The following is a 22094-nucleotide window of genomic DNA, read 5'->3' as shown; positions in this document are numbered from 1 at the left end:
AACATGCGTCAATTTTGCCAACTATTTGTGAATATAGTGCTTGACTAGTTGATTTGGTTAGGAATGTGTTTTAGTTCCTGGTGTGACAATGAATTTGAGTATTGGTTTGCAACTATTAGTAATGTTTATATAGCTCAATATTATGCACATTGAGGAGGACGAAGGCATTTGTTCTTTTAGGAAGCCTTCAGACGATATTAGATACATTTGTTCCCTTCTTGTTACCCAAGTTGTTGCTTGTGCCCTTCTATTGTTTATTTAGCCACATTACAAGCCTATATGAGCCCCATTGGTTACTAGTCCCAAGCTTGGCTTGGGGAAGCCATTAGTTGGTGAGGTGAGGGAGTTGTGGTGTGCATATCATTTGCACAACGTGGGAATAAAAGAAGAGTGATTGTTCTTTGATATTATGATTGGAAAATATTGATGTTTTGTGTTACAAAATTGAAAATTTCCAATATGAGGTAAAAAAGAAAAAAAAAAAGAGCAAAGGAAAAAAAAAGTTATTTCATATGTTCAAATGTTCTATTTGAAGGTTGCTCAAGAGAAAAAAAAAAGAAAAAAAAAATTCAAAAGAAAAAAAAAATTTGAAAAAAAAGAAAGAAAAAAGAATAAGTAGTTCAAAGTTGTTTTAATTCACTCTATTTCATATTATCATATTTTGTGAGTGAATATGTAAGTGTTGGGATTGTGTTGTATATATGATTATTTGGTGAACTTTTGTGGAGTTGAGTTGTGATTGGAGATGTTTTGGTCATCACTTGTTGTGACCTTGGGTTTTATTAGGATATGGCTCCCTTAAGCATGGCTTTACTCTCACATTTTCCTAAATTTATCCTACCCTTTACCCTAGCCTTACATTACAAGCTTTAAAGACCTTCCGACCTTTGTGCATAAGATTTATATGAATGTGAAAATGTTGTTTATCAATGCAAGTTATGATTTGACATATTTCGAGTCGACTAGTAGGTTGAGCGTTCATTGTTTTAAACACACGAGAGTGTGAGTTGAGAGGGCATTGTTCACAAATAAAGGGGTTGGTTAGAGAGCGATCGAGTACATCTTTTACTCGCCACATAAATGAGAGTTGAGAGTGTGAGCACTAGTCTTGAATTTTATATGCTCATGTGGTTTGCTTTACTTGACAATTGTTGGGGATGAAGGATGATTAAATGAATGAGATTGATTGACATTGAAGCATGTTCATTAGATTTATCTTGAATCGTTTGTGCTTGATTTTGTTTATTAGGATGAGGCATGTTTTATATGTTCATTGATGAGCTCTTTGCTTAGGGACAAGCAAAGGTTTGGCTTGGGGGAGTTTGATATGTCAAATTTATATAGTGTTTTACCCCCGTCCCATGGTCATAATTAGTAGTGTTTTTGGCTCTTTAGGGCCACTTTTATTACTAATTAGTGTTTTCTAGTGTTTTTGTAGTTTTTCTTGAGTTTTGTAGGAAATTGCACACTTGGAGCGTTTTCCGGGTTTTTCACGAAGCAACTACGAGCGTTAGGACACGGCCATCCTTGAAGCCCAGGATCGGTGAGAGCCGGTGATTAAGGGCTCGGTATATGATACCGGGGCAATTGGATCAAGTAATCAAGACCCGATGAGGAAATCCGGATTGGGCCGAGAAATCGAGCCCAATCAAAATCCAAGCCTCGAAGAAGAAGTCGGGCCCGAACGGGCAAGCATACGCCCGATCGGGCGGGCGCGCGCTATGCAGTCTCAAGGAAGAAGTCGCGCCCGATCGGGTGAGCGTAGGCTCGATCGGGCACAGCATACCAGGAAGGGGCATAGTAAAAAGGCAGGCCCGATCGGACGCGTGTTTTTCTAAGTACCTGATTAGTTTTGTTTTAGTTTTTGTTTTAGGAGTGTTTAAGTACGAATTTTGTACGTAATTTTGGATTACCTTCTCTTTTAGATTTTCTCTCTCTACTTAGGATATTCTCTCTCTTAAATTCTCTCTCAACTTTGTTCTTAATTATATTCATTAATCCAGATTTCTTTTGGTAACAATTTCTTCTCTTTTAATTTCAGTTATTTTATTTAATTCTTTCATTATATCTTGCTTTATTGATTTGATTAGTTTAGATTTAATTATGCTTGAGTAGTTTTATTTCTAGGGTTTATGGGGATCTAATAAATAATATAAAGGGGTAAATTTGTGATTGTTGATTATCAATGTTTGGTTACTTTCCTATTGATTGATTTAATGCTATGCAATTAGGTTTGGCCAGATTTAATTGTATGAGTTTAGCAATATTAATTCGAGATTCGACAAATGAGAATTGATGTTTAGGCTTAGTTTCAATAGACGGATTAATTTATAAATGGTTAAGTCGAGATTCGACAGATGAGATTTAATACCGGTAAATTAACTCTGTGATTATAATACGTAACAAAAGCCCTTTATAATCCGATTAATCAATGCTTGATGATTGCTTATTATGATTTGCCCTGGAATATTGTTTATTAGTGAACCTATGCCCTAGCCCTTTTATATTAAATTTCTCCCTACTTTATTTTCTCTGACCATATTCTCCGTAGTATAGTCTTTAATTACAACAATATTGGTTACCTTGATAATTTAGATTATAATAATTAATTAGGAGTAGAAAGACTTGTTTCCCTTTGGATTCGACCCTACTTCCCTATCTGCATTAGTTAGAGGACTTAGGTTATACTTTTGATTAGGGGATATGACTTTACCCTGTTACCCCTCCCAACCACCAACCCGCATACTTTCGCAACCGCCAATGTTGAACCTTCTTCTTCTTCAGCTTAATTTTTCAGCAGTTTGGATTTTCTAGGGTTAGAAATGATTGAATTGAAATGGGGTTGAATTGAATTGAATTGGGTTGGTTTTAATTTGGAGGAGAATTGAAATGGGGTTGAACTGGTGGTTGGTGGTTGGTGATTGGTGTGGGGTGGTGGTGATTGGAGGGGAAATGCGGGAACAGGGGAATTAATTGGTGGGCTGCGGTTTGTTGTGGATTGGAGCTGGTTGGTTTGAGGTGTTAGCAGCAGTGTTGCAGATGGTGTTATCGGTGGTGATGGCTGCGGGTTTTGTGGGGTGAAGATATGCGTGTGAGGTGGAGTGGTGGCAGGGAGTAGGGGAGTTGCTGTTTTGGTGTGGGCTGCTCTGGGTGAGTTGGTGGTGGGAAATCGGTGAAAGGGGGGGAGGCAACCTTCCGGCGTCAAAGCTTGGGTGGCACCGTGGTAGTTTGGAAGATCGGTGGTTGGGGGGTGTTTGGCTGGGTTTGTTTTGATTTTTTTTCTTAATTTTTTTTATTTTAATTTTTTTTAACCTATAGAATGTTGACACGTGGCAAATGACTTGCTATTACAGGTTTGATTACTTGTAAGGCCTAATAAAAGTCAATACCCCCTAAAGTTGGGATTATTCAGGAATAATCGATAGTTGGGATTAATGAAAGTAAATGGCGTAAAGTTGGGATTAATAATTACAATTTTTCCAAACAAAAAAGGGTTATTCTATGTAATAATCCTGTTAATTTCAATTTCTACATTGTGCCGCGACATATATCACTTTCTACACTGTAACCCCAAGATAGATTTCGTTTCCATACGGTAACCTTGTTGTTATCCCGCCATTAAAAATTCCGTTAGTGGGGGCCCACTATCAATTTATTAATATTTTTTATCATGTTGTTTGTTGGAAAATGTTCGGTTTAAGGTTTTGGGGGCTATTTTGGACCATAAGAAACCAAATTGAACTCAGATTTCACAAAAAAAAAATAATGTAAATGCCTCGTTTTGAGTATTAAAACGTGAACACGTAAAACGGGACATTTTCTAATAAGAAAAACGAGGCATTTAAATTATTTTTTGCCACTGAGCTCAATTTGGACCTTTAAGGTCTCAAATAACCCCCAAAACCTTAAACGATATAATTTTCAACATGTAAATCAATAATAAAAATAATAATAAATGGAGAGTGGATTACAGTGTGGAAAGTGATATATGTTGGGATATCACGTAGAAAAGTGAAATTAACAGGGTTACTATATAGAAAAGCCCAACAAAAAAACTAAATAGAATTGATTCTAACTTAATTCCAACCCATTCCAAATGATCCAACCAAACAACCCCTTATTAAAGTATGAAATCCATTTTAACAATAAAACCAAACAGCTTTGAGTTAGTATGGGCTTTAAAATCCATACCTTTCCAGTATGAGCTTTCACACCAATCCATCCCAATTTGATGAACCAAACACCCCCTTAGAGTCCTAAAGAATAGTGCCCTTGTGATCCCCACACACCAGGTTGAATATAAACTAAAATTGAGGTCATCTATTGTTGTCACATCTAATACTTTGTATAAACATAATATCACGAGCTTATATTAAATTATTAATATCATGATTTAACAAAGGAAGATTTATTTTTAATAATTTCAACTTTGTGCTATTTTCTACCAATAAAAAACAATTTTTTGATTATTTTGGAATAACTTTAGGGTGCATTGTCTTCTGTTAGAACCAATTAGTTAACAACTTATCAATAACCTATTAAACTAGGTTACCTAGACATGTGCCAACACGTGATTGGTCCGAAAAATGATAATTACAATAATAATACATGTGTTTTTTTTTTTTTTTTTTGTGGGGGTGGGGGGGGTCAATCTAAACAAATGAAGTAGAAACACACCAATAGCTTGGTGTACCTATGTAGGCGAGAACCCGGGAAAAAGGTAGGGTGCTCCCAATGCGTGCTAATGTCTGGCAAATTTACAAATCTCATGGGGTTTGGCTACCAACCATGAGTCCATTGTGCTTGAAATAATGTATTCTAAACCTGAAAAAGATGGTAATTCTAAACCAATTAGTTATCAAATGTAGGTTCATTTAGTTGAGAAATAAGGAATATAAAACAATTTAAGATTCCAATTTACCAAAACTAGAAAAATCAATTAAACATACCCTCAAAAGAAAATTTTCACTGCAATCTTTGTAGCCTTCTTGTTAGCAAAATACTCGGACAACTAATCCTAGCAACAGCGCTATTTGTTTGAGTATTGTGAGAGGTAATCCACTACCTCAGCTGCAGATTCATAAGCACCCTCTATACATCGCCCCAATGCAACACCTGAAACATAGTTGCCACCAAGAAACAATCCCTTGAACCCAGCATCAGTTAGAGCTGCTTTTGCAGCATCAAGCAGATCAAAGTGGCCAATCAAAAATTGTGGAATTGCTTGGGGCCATACTCTCACGCCCAATACCCTGGGATCTTTTGCATTAGGATTTATGAGAATGTTTCTCAAGTCCTTGTCAACTGCCCCAGCAAGTTCATCTTGCGTCTGCATGGTTAGAAATTTTACAAGAAAAATTAATATAAAAGCTCAATAGAGCAAACACATCAACAAATCAAAAAGCAAATCCAGCTTGTGTGAGCTTATTAGTGAGCTCAAGGAACCAAAATAATGCCATCGCCTAAGTTGTGATGCTTTACCCAAGGCAATTACCATATTTCTATAATTCTGGATTAGAACCATACGAGACAGTAGTTTCTGATAAATTACTTGCCTTGTGTAATATACTAGGGTTTGTAGAACCTCCAATGTAACTCAAAATTAAGGTCCTACCAGGTGGTGCTCGACCAGGGAAAAGCGATGAACTATAAATTGATCCTGTCAAGTCATATCAAAATTAAATGTTACGTTAGTGATGCAATCCTACAAAAAGAATCACTCAACAAATAAAATGCAGTTGAATAGGAGTATATACCCAAGGTTTCAACACCCTGACTGCGGGGATGCAATTGCCCAAATCCTTGAAGTTTACCGTCAACCAAACACTCTGATCTAATTGCTTCATTAGGATAAGAAAGTGACACAGCTGCAACTGGTGGATAGTAGAACTTTGCAAGTGATTCTGCAGCAACATCCTGTGCAAAAAATGTAGTGCTATTGATTGAATTCAGTGATCAATACACCAAATTAAAGAACAAATGCAAGAAATATAACAGCACACAAATGCAGTAGCAGCTACCATTACCTGTTCCCATCTGAAAACATCTCTATCAAGTATATTTACAGGAATGAGACGTAAAATGTACCATGGTTTTCAGAATTTAGAGTTCACCATATTAATTAGCGAGATTGCTATGGGAGATCAGAGTAGTGAAGAGTATTTTTTTTTTTAACCCCATCTCCCCAATCGAGTGAAATTGCCCATAGTAAACTCGTATTTTCTTCAAAGAATTTGAGGCTTCAGTTTGCGGCCGATCGGGCAACTTTTCCTTGGTGAGTTGATGGGGTTGGGTGATGGCTTGGTTACAAATTTCTCCAATGTTCCTCGTGATTAATAAAATTAATCTTGACTATTCAATTGTAATTCAAGGGCGGTTAGCAAGAGTTATCTATTGTAGTACTAGCCAGCTATAAAAGTAATAGCAAATTTTGCCTACGTTTATATTATGAAACTCTCTAACTAGCATCTTTGTGAGCTTCTCTTATATATCTTTATGACAATCCAATATTCAATTTAACTTCGTGTATAAACTGAAGATTAAGGACCTTAATTCAATAAGATCTGAGTGTCCAATATGGTAATTCCAAAGAATTGGGGACACAGGGACTCTATACTGATACAAATGTATGAAAATATGGCCAGTGACAACCTTATTTTTAGGTGGGTTGTTTGAAAAGTTAACTTAAATTCATTAGTAGACATTAAAATTAATTCAGTCAATTTAAAGATTTATTAGGAGTGATAATGGAGATAATGTAATAGACTACTAATCTGACTTGTATTTCTGATTTAACTAGGCTAATAAATAAAGATTAAAGTGTGAGTCTTTGATTGATAATGGAAAATTTTTGGATACAAAAGGATAGGTTAATTTGAGGCTATTACTCTCTTGATAACTTTAGGTTATCACTCTCTTAGTAATTTGAGGTTACTACTCTCAACATATTTCCTCACAATTCACATAATCGCCTACTGCCTTCACTACTACACTATATATACTTAAGCCACATTACAAATCATAAACCTAATATTAATTGTTCTTGTCCTCTACTGCTGCAATACAGAACCAGGAATCAGTCCCATGCTCCCCTTCTCCTTAGTGCTTTCTTAATTGCTTTTGTCCTCTAGTGTTGTGTGCTACTGTGTTCCTTATTAGCTCAGTGGTGGTAGACACCGGGTCTATAACAGATAACTATTTTGTTCTTTAGTAATCTAATCATGCAAGATTATATTGGGAATTTGAAGAGTTTAATTTGATTTTAATAAGAAAAAATGTTATCTACGTTCACGAGGGATTGGGTAATGGGGAAGGAGTTTCCTTTTTATATGGTTTTCAAAAACATTTTGGGGCCCTGTAGGTCTGGACCACCAAATAGCCTAGGAGACAATACCTTAGATTGTGAAGAGATTGGAATGAGGTTGTACAAGAGATATAAAAGTGATTCATAGGACTTTGTACACGGAAAATCCTTAAGATAAGGGAGCATCTTTATCAGTCAAAGTGTACTAAGGATATGGTTTGTTTTACAATTAGCAATGGAGGTAGTTGCACTAATGTAGCTTCAACTCTTCAAGGGATATGGTAAAGAAATTGGGATTGCCCACTCAAACTAATCCTTTACAGTTGACGTTTTCTATAGGGAGGTTCACATACATTCACCTTTGTGACACTGTCCCAATGGATGCATGCAAATTGTTACTTTGAAGAACATGACAGTTTTACAAAAATAAGGTTATACATTACAGGGAATTTAATACATACCAATTTGAGAAGATTAGGTTAGATCCAATAACACCTCAAGATATGACGAGACAAAGAAAACCAGCTGAATCTGACACGTAGTTATATCGTTCTATTAAGAAAACTTTCAAGAAGCACAAGACATAAATGGCTTTTAGGACACATATGCCTCATGTTTTTTTGAGGTCCAACTTGGATCGGTGGAAAAATCAACCACGAAGAAGAATTTGATATGGAATTATAAAGGTCATTTAGGGTATCTTAATATTTAGTTTATTTTTATCAAATTTATGTGAATCCAAATTATAAGTGACGTAGGATTTTATTTCAAGTAGGATATTTGTAGGAAAGTTGCATGGTTTTATTTATTTTTAAGAGTAGAATTTACATGTGACAAATATACTATATTTATAGCAATGATTTATTTGGGAGTTTCAAGTTGTCATAAAATCTTGAGTAAATTTGTGAGATGCATGTTCATAAGAATAAAAGAGATTATTTTCATCCCAAATTTATAGCAAGAGTAATTTGGTTTTCAAGTTTTAGTTGACTTAGAGATTCTTATCCATAAAAGCAATAAATGTAGAATGTTGCCTACTTCAATAGTTTTCTACATGATTTTTGGGAAATGGGTTGACTATGAAAATTATAATTACTTAAAAATATTTTACCGAGGATTATACTTCTTAGAATTTATATTACATATTTCCTCTAATCTATAAATATTGCAAAAACTACCATTTTAGTAAGTTTAACAAATATTTCAACATTGACCTATTTACACATGTTTTCTCTCTTTTTCTTTCCTTATCACACGGGTCCCTATCTTTATTCTCTCTATCTCTCTCCTCTTCTTAAAACTTGTATGCCATTCCCATGTTGCAACATTTGGGGAACAAAGGAAGTATTTTTTTTACCTTATCTAATAAGTTAATAGCTTAGCTTAACTATACCATTTGTATGAGTGACATGCTTAATAGCCTCAGCTAACATCACTTTTAATACTTACATTTCTTTATTTATTTCTACTTTGTAAATTAGAAAGGGCGGTAGACATATATTAACCTTTCACTTCTTTTACTAAAATTTCAAACTATCACTTGAATATTACCTAGCAAAATGGAATATTATTGTTGCACAACTTAGTATTATATACAAGAAACTTTATTTAAATAGGTCAGTTTCTTTCTGTGCTTAGTAAGATGGTTTTGTGTAGTTGATAATAGACAACTAACACTTGTAGCCCATACAAGGATTTTCTTGTATATCCTTTCTTATTTTCCTTAATCAAACCTCTAAATATCCAAATTTTATAATAGCAATCTTCATTTGAAAGGCCAAGGTCCCTCTTAGGCAAGATCATTTATATGCTCTTTAGAAAAGTTTAGAATTGGCCATCTCAACTAAAAACTATTTGTTTTTTCATTCTCATAGAAATCACATTCATGTGTTTCCATCACTATGAAATGGATTGTTACTTGAGGAAATGATTTTTGTTAGGTAAAGAGAATTGGGTTTCTTTGTTAAATACACGATGGCAACCTTTGGAAGTACATGGCTGAGCCAAAACATTTAGGGCTTTCAAAGATTAATCAAATAGGGATAGATTGGCCAAAATATTAAATTCGTCCATATTTACCTAGTTAATACATTCGTATATATCTACCTAGTCCGTACACTCGTCAACATCTACCTAGTGAGGGCAATCACATTGTCCTGATGAAACTAAAGCAATAATATAAATAAATAAATAAAATCCTATATAAACATACGAGGAAAGCTCAAGTCAATGTTCTAAACAATTCTAAGTGGTGGAAAATTTTTCATTTGATTTTCTTTAGTGACCTATTTAAATTGTTTTATTTATAATTATTTAAAAAAAATTATAATAAAATGGATAAAGGAAAGAAGAGCTGGAATAAATGGTGATTTTAAATAAGGACTTAAAAAAGGAATGCAAGAAACAACATATTAAGCGGTGGAAGCAGAGAATCTATACTTCGGAAAGAGAAGTACTAAGCAAAATAGCAGATAAGGGAAAGCCCAAAACAATTTATTCTAAAAAAATATAGTCCTAAATTTTTTAAAAAAAAAGAATTGACGGTATACTTTTAATGGTTTAGCAAAATAATGGCACAATAGTGGACTAAACAATAAAAAAAGAGTTATTAATAGATTGATTTATTTAATAAAAATGGTAAAAACACCAACTTTGCCCGATTTAAAATCCCAACTTTGGATTATTATGTAATATGTAGCAAAGGTGTAAATGAGCCGAGCCGAGTACTACCTTGTTCATGTTCAGTTCATTTAACTTAGGCGAGTCCGAGCACGATCCCGAGCTTTCAAGCGAGCTCAAAAACTTGTTCAAGCTCGGCTCAATTAGTACAATGTTCATGAAAAGCTCGTTTATAAAACGAGTTCATAAATGAGTGATTAATGAACGAGCTTAATAATAAACGAGCTTCGTACTTTTGACATTTGAAAATCTCAAAAGTAGCATAATAATTAAAATCTTAATCACACCGTATAAACATAAGAATTAAATTAAAAAGTGTGAATAAATCAATAATTCATGAACATAAATAAACCAGTAGTTCGTGAAAATAAAAAATAAGTTCATGAACATATTTGAACGAGCATATCTATGTTCGTGTCCAAGCTTATTTATTAAACGAGCTTCAAAATTTGTTCAAACTCGGCTCATTTATTAAATAAACGAACATGAACGAGCTTCAACCGAGCTCGTACCCGAGTAGTTTATTGATCAGCTAAGTTCATTTAAACCCCTAAGCTAACTGAACTTTTGGAGTATTCGCTTTCTTTGGGCCTACTGATAACCAACTTAATAGGAAAACTTGCTACGTGTCACTCTATAATCTCAACATATTTGTTCAAGGCTTCAGGCTTTTTCAGAGACAAATATTCCTATCCTTTTAGACATAATAATCTAAAGAGTAAGACACTTACTAAGTACACGGCCAAGTGAGACTATCACGTCAAACAATCTGAAAAGCAATGTCAACACAAAACTATAATACTTACTGAAAGTGGATGAAGGAGGCTACTTGCAATATGTGATGGGACAGTCATCACAACACTTCTGGTCCGTACAGAAACCAGCCCATCTGGTGTTTCATAAGTCAGATTATATTCTCCATTTGGCAACTTAACAATACTAGAAAGGGTCCATGATAATTTCACTTTGCTGCCAAGCCTGCAAAGAAATATAAAGTTAAAATGTCAAGCAAAAATTTGAGCACAAGAAAAAAAATCCAAACATAAAAGCAGAGACTGTCGCATATGCAGTATCCTTCCTGACTGCCAATTTAAGTACTTCGTGTCTTAGTGAACACATTTCAAGGTAAAAAAAAAAAAAAACCTTTCGGAAATGGCTGTAGGCAACATAGTGAGTCCTTTCCTAAAGGATCCAACTGTCTGGCCCTTTGGGTTAGGGAGGCGCCTGCAATATGATGTGACTTTGGATGATGAGAGGCACCACTATTGGAAAAAGAGACTCACACCTTAAAGGTCTATGAGCCAGGACAAGAGGAGAAAAAAAGAAGCGTCATTACGGGTCTCGAGGTGGCTTTGGAGTGTTCTTTCTTTCCTGGATTGTTTTGAGGGTACCGCCAATGATACTACCACCCTTTTGCTCCAAGATCCAAACTTTGCCAAAAGCAGCTTTCATACTCAACTTGGAAGGATCGCCAGCATACACGCCTGAGCAAATAAAAACAGGAGTCAGTGACAGAGCAAACACCTATCAAAGCTTCTTGAGGTTAGTGTCAAATATCTGAACTTACATCCTATCATTCATTACAGAAACTGAAAAGAAAATTAAGTGTTTCACATCAAAATTAATGATACATTTATTAAAAAAATTATTTCATGTATAACAACATGAATAAAGTGTATGGTTGCCTCAATAAAATCTTTCGTGAAGAGTTTACATGAGATTAAAATGATACTTTTCTACCTCCATGTATTACTTTTTCCAACAAGTTACAATATGGTCGATTAAATACCTATGGCACTAGTAAGCAAGGATTTCTTGTAAAAATTAAAACTGGATCTATCATGTATTCAGCTAACTCTTTCTTCTGTGCGACTGTTTAACCAAGGTCATAATAACATTGTTTCACACTCACTTAAAGTGTAATAATTCCTCTACCCCTTCCTCCTCCGTTGTCCCTTCTTTTTCTCTTATCACCAATTAAATCTATAGAGTGAGCGAATAAGAGTTTACAAGAAAGAGAAAAGCAAGACATGAACCTGAACAAAAGGGTTCAATCAAGCGTTCAAATACTTCATCACCCAGATTACGACGGACAAAATCTTCAACAGATTCCTCGTGAGCCTGTCAATTTTTCACGAAGGGTAGAAGTTGAATAAGAATTCAAAAGGACTGGTACAAAAAATGTGGAAATTACAGTAAAGAGGAGGACAAAACTGGAGGAGAAGGACGTAAGCCAAGAGCACCGAGTGCAGCCCTAATCTTGCCAGGGAAGCTCATAAGGTCAAAGAAAGGGAGGTCAGTGGGCTTGGACGGTACAGGCCTCAATTTGCCATTCCACAACACAAAACGAGGGGCGTTAGGATCTCCAAACACCAATTCATCTTTCAATCCACTGTCAACCTGTTCCCATTGATTTAATCAAGCAACCAATTTATAATTAGTAATACTAACATTTACAGAATGGAGAGAGATAACCCAAAAAATACACAGACTTACAGCCATGGTGAGCACTGCATCAGATGGCTGGAAGCTGTTAGGTCCCTCTTCCCAGATATAGCCATCGGCCTCCACAGTAGTGATGTTTCCACCAACTCGATCTTTAGCCTCCGTGACAATGAAATTTGGGGAGCGGGAGGAGTATTTTGTAGAGAGAGCTTGTGCAATGCCAAGACCACTGATTCCACCACCCACAATCACACAGTCAAGTACTTCAGCACCATCGATTCCAACAGTAGCAGTGTTTGTGTTCTGGTAATTGACTGCTGAATTTGAGGTCGAGACTGTGGAGCAACAGATAATGGTGTTGGTAGCATTATTCTGTGAATTTCCACGTCGTCTTCGAAAAGAGAAAGATGAAATTGGAATAGGGATGCGGTTGTTCCTACTATAAGATAAAGACATAGCGGATTGAGGCAGACAGTGGGCAATGGTGCTCGAAAACATCATTCCGGTCATCTCTCTGCCTAAAATCTGATCAGATATTTATATTACAAAGTAATGTAACAATACATTATGGAAAAAAAAAAAAAAAAGGTTTTGCAACACATTAGCAACCAAATTCGATTCAATTATCAATTTAAGCTCGAAAAAAATCACATAATGTTAGGAAAAAAGGCATGTTTGATTCAATTATCAAATTAACCTCATATTTTAGAAACCAAATTCGATTCAATCATCAAATTAAGCTCGAAAAATCACGTAATGTTGGGAAAAAGGCACGTTTGATTCAAGTATCAAATTAACCTCATATTTTAACAACCAAATTCGATTCAATTATCATATTAAGCTCGAAAAATCACATAATTCTAGGGAGAAAAGGCACGTTTGATTCAATTATCTAATTAGGCTTATATTTTTCTTCTCTAGCAACAAAATTGCTCGTTTTGACCTTTCATAACATTAGCAATTATAGACAATAGTTCAACTTACCATTAAATTAAATTAAATTAGATGAACTGAACTTGATATGCGATGATTACAAAAAGAAACAACTTACCTCAGAAGCTGCTTTAATGAGGGATATAAATAAAAAAAAAATCAGAATGCGGCTCAAGGAGAACGTGGAATGCGCTTTAATGGAGAACGTGGAGTGCGCAACAATGGGAAACTGGGGGAGATAGGGAGGAGGAGAACAGATAGGTCTGCCTAAGATAAGATTCAATTATTTTAGATGGTACATGAATACAATGGGATCCACGTAATATTTCATAACACTCCTCCTTAGATCTCCATTATCGAAGATTGTATCTCATTAAAACCTTACTACGAAAAACCCTGATAAAAAATAGTAAAGGAAAAAGAATACATCATTTTTCGTAATACGCTTGCAATGCTGCCTCATTAAAAACCTTACCAGAAACCCAATGTGGGACAAAACCCATGGTCAAGGAAAAAAGAGTGCAGCGCATATTTTCTCCCCCTGATAAATACATAACGTATTAACGTGAAATCTTTTAGTGTAAAAATCCGACGCGATATGGTTGAGTAACTTCTTCCATATAGCAGAATATCATTTCTTGATGATTGATCCTTTCAAATTGAACTTGAACCTTCGAAACTTCACATGGACTTATTGAGCCATCTTCATTTCTTCATACTTGTGAAAAAATAAAAGTGTTTACCACTATTTCATTCAATTCGGTAGCTTTGTTTTGAATTATCATAATAATTAGATGTATGCCTTCTTCTAGAGGTCATGTACACTACAAAATGATGATCAATAATTGATCACATTATTCAAACATAATTTCATGGTAACACTTGATATCATATATATTTTATTTTCCAATATCATATGAATTAAGAAATCAAACTAATTACATATTTTGTTCATGGCTCTTCTGGACCATAAGATTATTATTCTCACTCGATGGTATCTCAATCTTTATTCTTTAATTAGGCATTTCATGTTTTGTATGAGACTTCGTCAATGAATACATAGACTTGTTGAATCTCACATACTCAAACTTCAGGTTGAGATATCGATGATGTAGTCATATTGATTTTTCATTACTTTGATAATAATTGCAATATTCAAGATATAAAATATGTAGGGCTAGGTATTTAAATGCGTCATATATAAGTTCTTCAAGAACTCTTCTTACATGAATCATAACAAGTTATTATTAAAACGACGTCATCAATAATTTCATCACTAGTGTAAGCCCATTGAAATATAAATATTTCTTTGTAAGTTCCCATCAATATTGTATATACGACTTACTATACATTGGACAGACATTCACACATACCACAATTATTATATAGAAACTAGTTAGTTCATGAAATATGAGATATATGAATCATGATAAGATATTGAACAAACTTTACAATAAGTAATGCATCTAACAACTTCCTAAACATGCAATAAATAATCCATTAACCTATGACTAACGCATGCACATGGACATAAGATTCAAATTAATGCAAGACACTGTACAATGTGGATTTAAAAACTCATATTTCATTGGACTTCTGGTCCATGATAAACTTTTGATCATTATCATTGTGTCGACATAAAAATGGACATATATTTCAGATCCCTTATTCACTAGTCCATTATATCATGCATATGCATATTATTCGTCGGTTCCATTGTGTACCGGTATCATAAAATTTATTTAATGTATATTCTGCATGTTGTTTTGCAATGATATCTGAATACATTTTCAATTGGTACCATTATGACTTTCTCATCTCCTAGGCCATCTATTTAGTTCAAATATCTATACCACTTCTATCTGGGGTATTTCTCACACTATGGTATTAATATACTATCACACTATTAAAAGTGTCAACTGCACTATGTTGCCATATATCACATCTTTATTTTGGAACCGATTATACAATCTACACTTCACGTGTAATGAATCAAGTATATACAATTGGCAAGTTTTATCTCAATGTGAAACATATCTTGATAACATATAGACGAAAGTTGGCTAGAATACATTTCAAATTACCATTATATATAGGGATCATCAATTTAATTAATTTTTTGCCAACTTACTCCAATTCTCCCCCTAAGTTGGTAAAATATCTCATATATAGGGGCATCACAATCCTTCACCAACTTAGTATACAAATTTGCGATAAAATTCATTTTGTGGGAGGATCATAATCAACAAAATTTATCTCTCAAAAGAATTATATTAAACAAGCTTTTATCTCTTCTAGAGAATAATTTTAAATCATTTCTTCATTATACATTGCATAACACATATTTATTTATTATTAACTCTTTCATAATTTGTTCTCTTCAGGGGATCAATAATTCAACATTAATGGGAGACATATGTTGTGCAGTTGAATTTCCTTCTTTTCTATTTCTTATGTGCTGACATGTAATAGCCCCAATCAATAGAATTGTTATACAAGCATATATCACATGCTTGTAATTCTACTAGGTGGTGATATTTTGGATCTATAAAGACTTAAATAGTGTATTTGATGAGTTTCTGGTCACTTAATAGTTGACAATAATATATAAGTTATTTTAGTGAACTTCTGGTCATCCATTACTGTAGGGAATATTTCAAGCATTAATCCCTAGCTTGAACCCCACTGTGATCATACAATAAAGTACGGTGGCGTCCAAAGGGAAAGAAGATAGAGCAAAAGAGTCGTCAACAAGTTTTAGGAACTTGTAAACCGTTCACAGGGTGAAGGTTACACCCCTTAACGATCCAAGAGATCGTCAACTCCAATAGGTCTGGAACCATGACTGGTAGTTCGGGGATGAAGGTACCTAAAAGAGATTGAACCTGCCCAAATAATAGGCCTCTTCTTTATTCTGATCGTATTCATGTGCGCTTTCTGACTAACATGCAATCAATAGGTTTAACCCTAAACCTGTTTATCTATGTTGGTTGAATATTAATGCACAAACAAAACTATTATTGACGATCACTTGAATTATAATCATATTAACCCTAAACAAGATTATTAAATATCTTATTAAGCGTGATTACAAGTACCAATTCCCTTTAAACATGTAGAAAATGTGTGATCAAGCAATAACAATAAATATAATCAAGCAACATAATAAATCATAATAATAATCATCATAATAATAATAATTACAATCATAATATTCAAGTTCAAGGATAATAATAGCAAGATCCTAGGCATGATACTAACAAGATTAATAACAAATCCTAGCATGTCACTAAACAATAAAAATCAAATCTTTAACCCTAACATGATACTAACAATCATAAATATTAGGAAAAACATAAAAGGCATCATACTTTTAATCATACTTGATATTAAAGTTACCCTAGACATAATACTAGGAATCATTGTTGTCATTCAAAACATCAAGCATCCTAACATGATACTAGGAATCATAATAATAATCTAAGCATGATTTCTATATAATAATAACAATGAAAACCACTAAAGCACTTACTTGGAAACCTCGTACCTCTTTCTAATAACAAAATAAACACGTTAGTAACTTCAAGGAAAATAATAAACAACAATAAAATTAGATAATAATTGAAAGAGAGATTTGGGACCAAACCCTCAGAAATTAAAACCTTTCACGTCTAGGGTGAAGGCAACTTCGAACTTGGCTAGGTGTGTCTAGGTCTTGTGAATGCGGAATTTTGTAAGAAAGGTAGGTTTAGAAAAGAGAGAGAGAAGCTTTAGCTTAGAGAGAGTTGATGGTTGTAGATGTAGATTGTAGATTGTAGAGAAGCTTTAGCTTAGAGAGAGTTGATGCTTTAGCTTAGGAGGCTATTTATAGAGAAAACCAGCCAAAAAGATAGAAAATCGAACCAGAGTTCTGACGCGAAAAAACAAGGTTAGCGCCAGAGGCTGACATTAGCGTCAGGCGTTAACGCTGGCGCCAGGCGCCAAGCTTAGCGCCTGCGCTAATTAAATTATTGACGCATTTTCTAAAATCAGATAGAAATTAACCGTACAGGAGGATAAAATCGTATTTTCCTCAAAAACATTCTTTTATTCTGATTAAAACTCTAAAAAGTCAACAAAAGTCAATTTATCAATGCTAATTGAATTAGGAATGAAAAGAACTTTCTAGAAGAATCTAGAAGACTAAAACCATTCCTAATTGCATTAGGAATGATAAATCCATATTAGGCCCTCCTCTACATCATTGGGCCGCATATAAGGCTCAAACCGGGCCCAATTAGTAATTTGACCATAACTTCCTCAATATTCATCGGAATTGGGCTTATAATATATCGTTGGAAAGCTCTTTTCAAACCCTATCCAACTACACTACTATTGGACCCATATTACGGACCAAACAAACTGGATTGACTGTTTTCTTAAAATAGGCTTTCAAAAACAGAGAGAAGAGAAAAGAAATTAAAATTATCCGCAACACTAGACTTTCTACACTTTCACTTCATTAGATTATGATTCGACGTGAAAGGTAATCATCACCGGGTTTGGTTTTGGGAAGACACAAATAGGTGTCTACAATTACTCTTTTATATAAGAAATCAAAACCTATTAACTCTTGAAAATTTCATCAATACAAATGGTTATGAATCACAATCCAAATATAGCTCAATCTTAATGTTATGTCTTGTCATTCAACTCATTTCATATATCTAAAATTTGAGAGAGCGTCAACACATTATCAAATGAAACTTCAAGTTTCCATAACGGGTAATTATTCAACCCGGATGGCCTAATTTAATTATCACATCCAATCACTTCTCTAAATTGAAGTCTGGTCAGTTTTCCAATACTAGTGATCACTTTATTAATATTATGTTATGCATGGCCATGAATTTGATGTGATATTTGAACACCAACATGTGTTTCTTTATACAATTGGCAAGACAATCAACAAATATTTTATCTAATAATTTACTCATACTCTGCTGGAGTTTTGACTATAATCTTGATACATGTTAATCTTGTTGGATATTTCATACTCTTCTAGAGTCTTTTAATTATATAATCATGAAACATATAAATTTTACTAAAAGTGATTTCTTCTAGAATTGTAATGGGATTTATCATTTCCTCAAATTTGTCATTGTCAATAGTTGCTCCATTCCTTTTCCGAAGGTTGTTATATTTTAACTCTATTGGACTACAACGCTTCAGACGTGCTTTAGGTTCATTAGTAACCGATGTTGTCCTTCTGGGACAATTATTTTAATTGGAGCATTTATAATTAGTATATGAACAATGACATTTATATCCATCTTCAAGATGGTATCATTTCAAAATATTTAAATAACATATGACCACTTCTATTAAATAAATCGTTAATATTTAAGTTAATGTATGTATCAAACTGACCATCAAAATCTTTTTTTATTTATGTGCAGGGATAAAATAATGGAATAATTAATACACTCTCCCCTAATCCTTGCACATAGGAAATGAAATGAATCCAACAACATTTAAATCTCATCCACAAGGCATAAATTTTTTAGCAATACATGTATCATGTTATTCTTACAAACTTATTCTTACTCGTAACTCTTGCCCAATTATATTATTTTTTTTAGAAGTATGGGCATGATAAATATATTTTTACAAGTAAGTTTCCCACAATGTCATCTATCTCTTGCTCAAATAAATATTGTGCAATCATGTTTAATTTGCAGATCGTATAATTTTGCATGAATTATATTCATCACAAAAACATGCATGTATCATCTTAATCATACAATTATTTCTCATTTATTTTAGGGAGTGAGTATATCTAGTAATATATGATTTACCAATTCACACCCACCCAGGGTTTAGTGTCGTCAGAATACTATTTAAAGTCTAGCCTTTTATATATTCTTTCTCATGGCGTCAAGGAAAGAATAAACTTAGAGTTAAAGTCTTGCTCATATGTAACAAATATTAATCGTGGTCATGTGTATAGACTCGCGATCTCATCTCGTTTATAAAATCAAACCACTTGAATGTATGAGCATCAAACAAGTTAAGATGATAGCATTTAAATAACAATTATTAGTCACTCCAAATATATCGGTCCAAACGAGAAGGTTAAACAGGTTTCATGCATGTCCTATATTTTGAAAAATTGCAAAAAATATCTTTATTTATACTTGGATATAATGTGAATCATTAAAAGGTGAAAAAAAATATAGAAATGTTCCAATCCAAGACTATTATCACATATGAGCTTTTATATGCTAGTATATAAAATCACATATACATAGATCACTAGAATATGTGAGAAGTAGTAAACGAAACTTTAACTACAATAACAAATGGATCCCAACTCACAAGGAAGCATTATGTTATATGGCGAGGGTGTATATATATCCAAGCTCTTCATAATGCAAGAAAAGAATGTAGAATATCCTAGCTCTTCATATTACAATCATAATAATTATAATACTAGCGGCTAATTAGAAACAAAACCTAATGCAAAAAATATTCCAATATCAAAATGTAACCAATGTTGGGATAACGATAATCATCAAATAAACATTTATATTATTAATGTGATAAAATATTATAATCAAAATAAGCAAAGCAGACTATTACCTTAATGGCGGATTGGAGCAACATAAGGTATAAGAGGGAGACATAAGGTATACTTGTATCCTATATTAATTAATTAGACATCATATTATTATAGTTCACGTTCTAAAATTTATAAAAAAAAAAGCTATATAGGAGAAAATCACAAAGTAAATGTAGCTACCACTACTCAAAACAAAACTAGAATGTAAAGTTTCAAGATTAAAATATAATTAGACCAAAGCATATAAAGTCCCCGTTGAAGTACTCTGTATAACTTATTTGAGATTATTGCAAAATGAAACACCTTTAACAATGTATCACCACATATCTAATCTAAAATCTAAAACCCTTTAAAAAAATGAGAAGTGCTACTGTAGCTTATTTACAGTGCTATTCCAAGAATGCCCTCTGCTTGTGATTATTTCTACTGCCCTTGCCCCGAAGAAATCCACTTTTCCCATTTTCCTCTCTTCCACAGTTCCACTCACTCAACTCCTCCCCTCTCCGTTCTCCAACCTCTCTTTCCTCTCTCTCTCCCCTCTATCTAAGCATACTCTGAGCTTCCCATTGAAGCGTCCACCGGGCTTTCTCTATTTTTTTTCTTTTTGCATTGAAGAATCTGCAGATTACTGGAAGCATCAAAAGAATTTTTGGGGAAAGCAGCATTGGATCTTTTTAATTGCATGGTTGATACTAATTACAATGAAGAGAATTGTCGTAAATTTTTGCAATCTCTTGGCCAATGTGTCTTCTCCAAGGTTTTCTCAATCTATTTTTTTCTTAAAAAATTAATTAATCAACTTATTTGCTTTTATCAACCCCAGTCTAAAACCCAAAAAAAAAAAACGCTTAAATTCAATTGTTTCACATATAGAAACATAGGAAAATCACTGAAAATCAAAATTAGAGATCATAAATCACGATGTTGAATTCATCATGCAACGTTAGTAAGTGATAAATTTCAATCTTTTACTCAATGCAGTTTATGGGGTTATCCCAAAGTGTCCTCCCTAACTTGAATCCTCTCCGAAACTTTCATGCTCATAACGGCCTGATATGTGTGTTTCAGTTTCAACGACGACTAACAATGGGCTTACCCAAACTGAAACGGGTCGGGTTCGATCGGGTTGGCGGGTCGGCTGTGGTTGGGGAGCTTGACGGGAGATGGGTTATCTTATTAGGAGAATTTTATTGTGAGGAGTTATGAAGTTGGGATTAATAAGATTGCTACTGTTGAAAGTTTGAAACCATTGCTAATCTTTTACAGGTATTTCACTTTTATCATGCTGGAAATTTTTTGTTTTGATTGGTTTTTTATTTAAGTTTACTTTTGAGTGGTGATTAGTATATTTTGAATTATGGGTTTGATTTGGTTTCTGGTTTTGAGTTGTAATTTGGTACTTTTTTTTAATAATGGTTCGATTTCATTAATAGGTGGATTTGTAGTAATGGGTTTGGTTTTTGGTTTATGAGTGTCAATTGGTGAGATTTTGATTATGGGTGAAGATTATGTTTTGATTTTGAAGTGGAAAGTATGAATTTGGATTAATGGATTTGATTAAGTGTTGGTTTATCAGTGTTTAAATGGTGAAAATAAGAGTAATAAGCTTTATAAAAGTTTGCACTATAAGTAGTAATTTGTTGATTTTTTATTAACGTTTTTGATTAAATTTGGTTTGTGAGTGTTAAATTAGCTCATTTGGACTAATAAATTTTTGGGGTTTATGAGTAGTAATCTGGTTAATTTGGAATCTTAGGTTTGATTGATTTTGGCTTTTTAGTGGTGAATTTGGTTAATAAGCTTACTAAATTTTGGTTTAGAGTAGTAATCTGGTGAATTGGAAGTATGGGTTTGGTTAATTTTGTCTTTTCAGTGGTGAATTCGGTATAATGAAGCATATTTGATTTTGGTTTGTCCATGGATAATTGATAAATTTTGCATAATGGGTTTGATGAAGTTTATGAGTGGTAGTATGTTGAGTTTTGGATTGCTGGATTTGATGAAGTTTTGGTTTACAAATTACAGTAGAAACTAGATTAATGGGTTTGTCTAACTTTTGGCTTTTTACATGTTTATTGGTAAATTTGCATTATTGGGCTGTTAAAAATTAGGATATTTTGGATTTTAACACCT

At 33.7% G+C, this 22094-nt stretch overlaps 1 protein-coding gene across 3 annotated transcripts; it reads right to left on the bottom strand.

Moving 5' to 3' along the window:
- Positions 1–4524: 4524 nt before the first annotated feature.
- On the bottom strand, positions 4525–13647 carry LOC110683268 (protoporphyrinogen oxidase 1, chloroplastic-like). 3 transcript variants are annotated; one of them, XM_021859612.1, is made up of 11 exons: positions 13479–13647; positions 12479–12952; positions 12197–12382; positions 12019–12103; positions 11319–11466; positions 11126–11206; positions 10789–10960; positions 5757–5916; positions 5556–5659; positions 4950–5329; positions 4525–4824 (listed from the first exon to the last, which is right to left on the bottom strand). In XM_021859612.1, the coding sequence occupies exons 2-10, from the start codon at positions 12935–12937 to the stop codon at positions 5030–5032; spliced, it is 1695 nt and encodes a 564-aa protein (XP_021715304.1). In that variant the 5' UTR covers positions 12938–12952; positions 13479–13647; the 3' UTR covers positions 4525–4824; positions 4950–5029. The 3 variants fall into 3 exon arrangements, with proteins under 3 accessions (XP_021715304.1, XP_021715303.1, XP_021715305.1); XM_021859611.1 differs by having other exon boundaries at positions 12479–12945; XM_021859613.1 differs by having other exon boundaries at positions 12479–12941.
- Between the last annotated feature and the right edge of the window lie 8447 nt (positions 13648–22094).

This window comes from Chenopodium quinoa, unplaced genomic scaffold (assembly GCF_001683475.1).
Source record: "Chenopodium quinoa cultivar QQ74 unplaced genomic scaffold, ASM168347v1, whole genome shotgun sequence".
NCBI lineage: Eukaryota > Viridiplantae > Streptophyta > Magnoliopsida > Caryophyllales > Amaranthaceae > Chenopodium > Chenopodium quinoa.
The sequence above is the reverse complement of the archived record's forward strand: the minus strand, read 5'-3'. Positions and strand labels throughout refer to the sequence as shown.

Excerpts from the sequence above, each read along its gene's own strand:
- LOC110683268 (XM_021859612.1), bottom strand. The coding sequence starts at position 12,937 with ATGACCGGAATGATGTTTTCGAGCACCATTGCCCACTGTCTGCCTCAA. Across the intron at positions 11,467-12,018 it reads GATTGAACCCTTTTGTTCAG|GCGTGTATGCTGGCGATCCT; the intron begins GTTCATGTCTTG and ends TTATTTGCTCAG. Across the intron at positions 5,330-5,555 it reads ACCCTAGTATATTACACAAG|ACGCAAGATGAACTTGCTGG; the intron begins GCAAGTAATTTA and ends CTAACCATGCAG.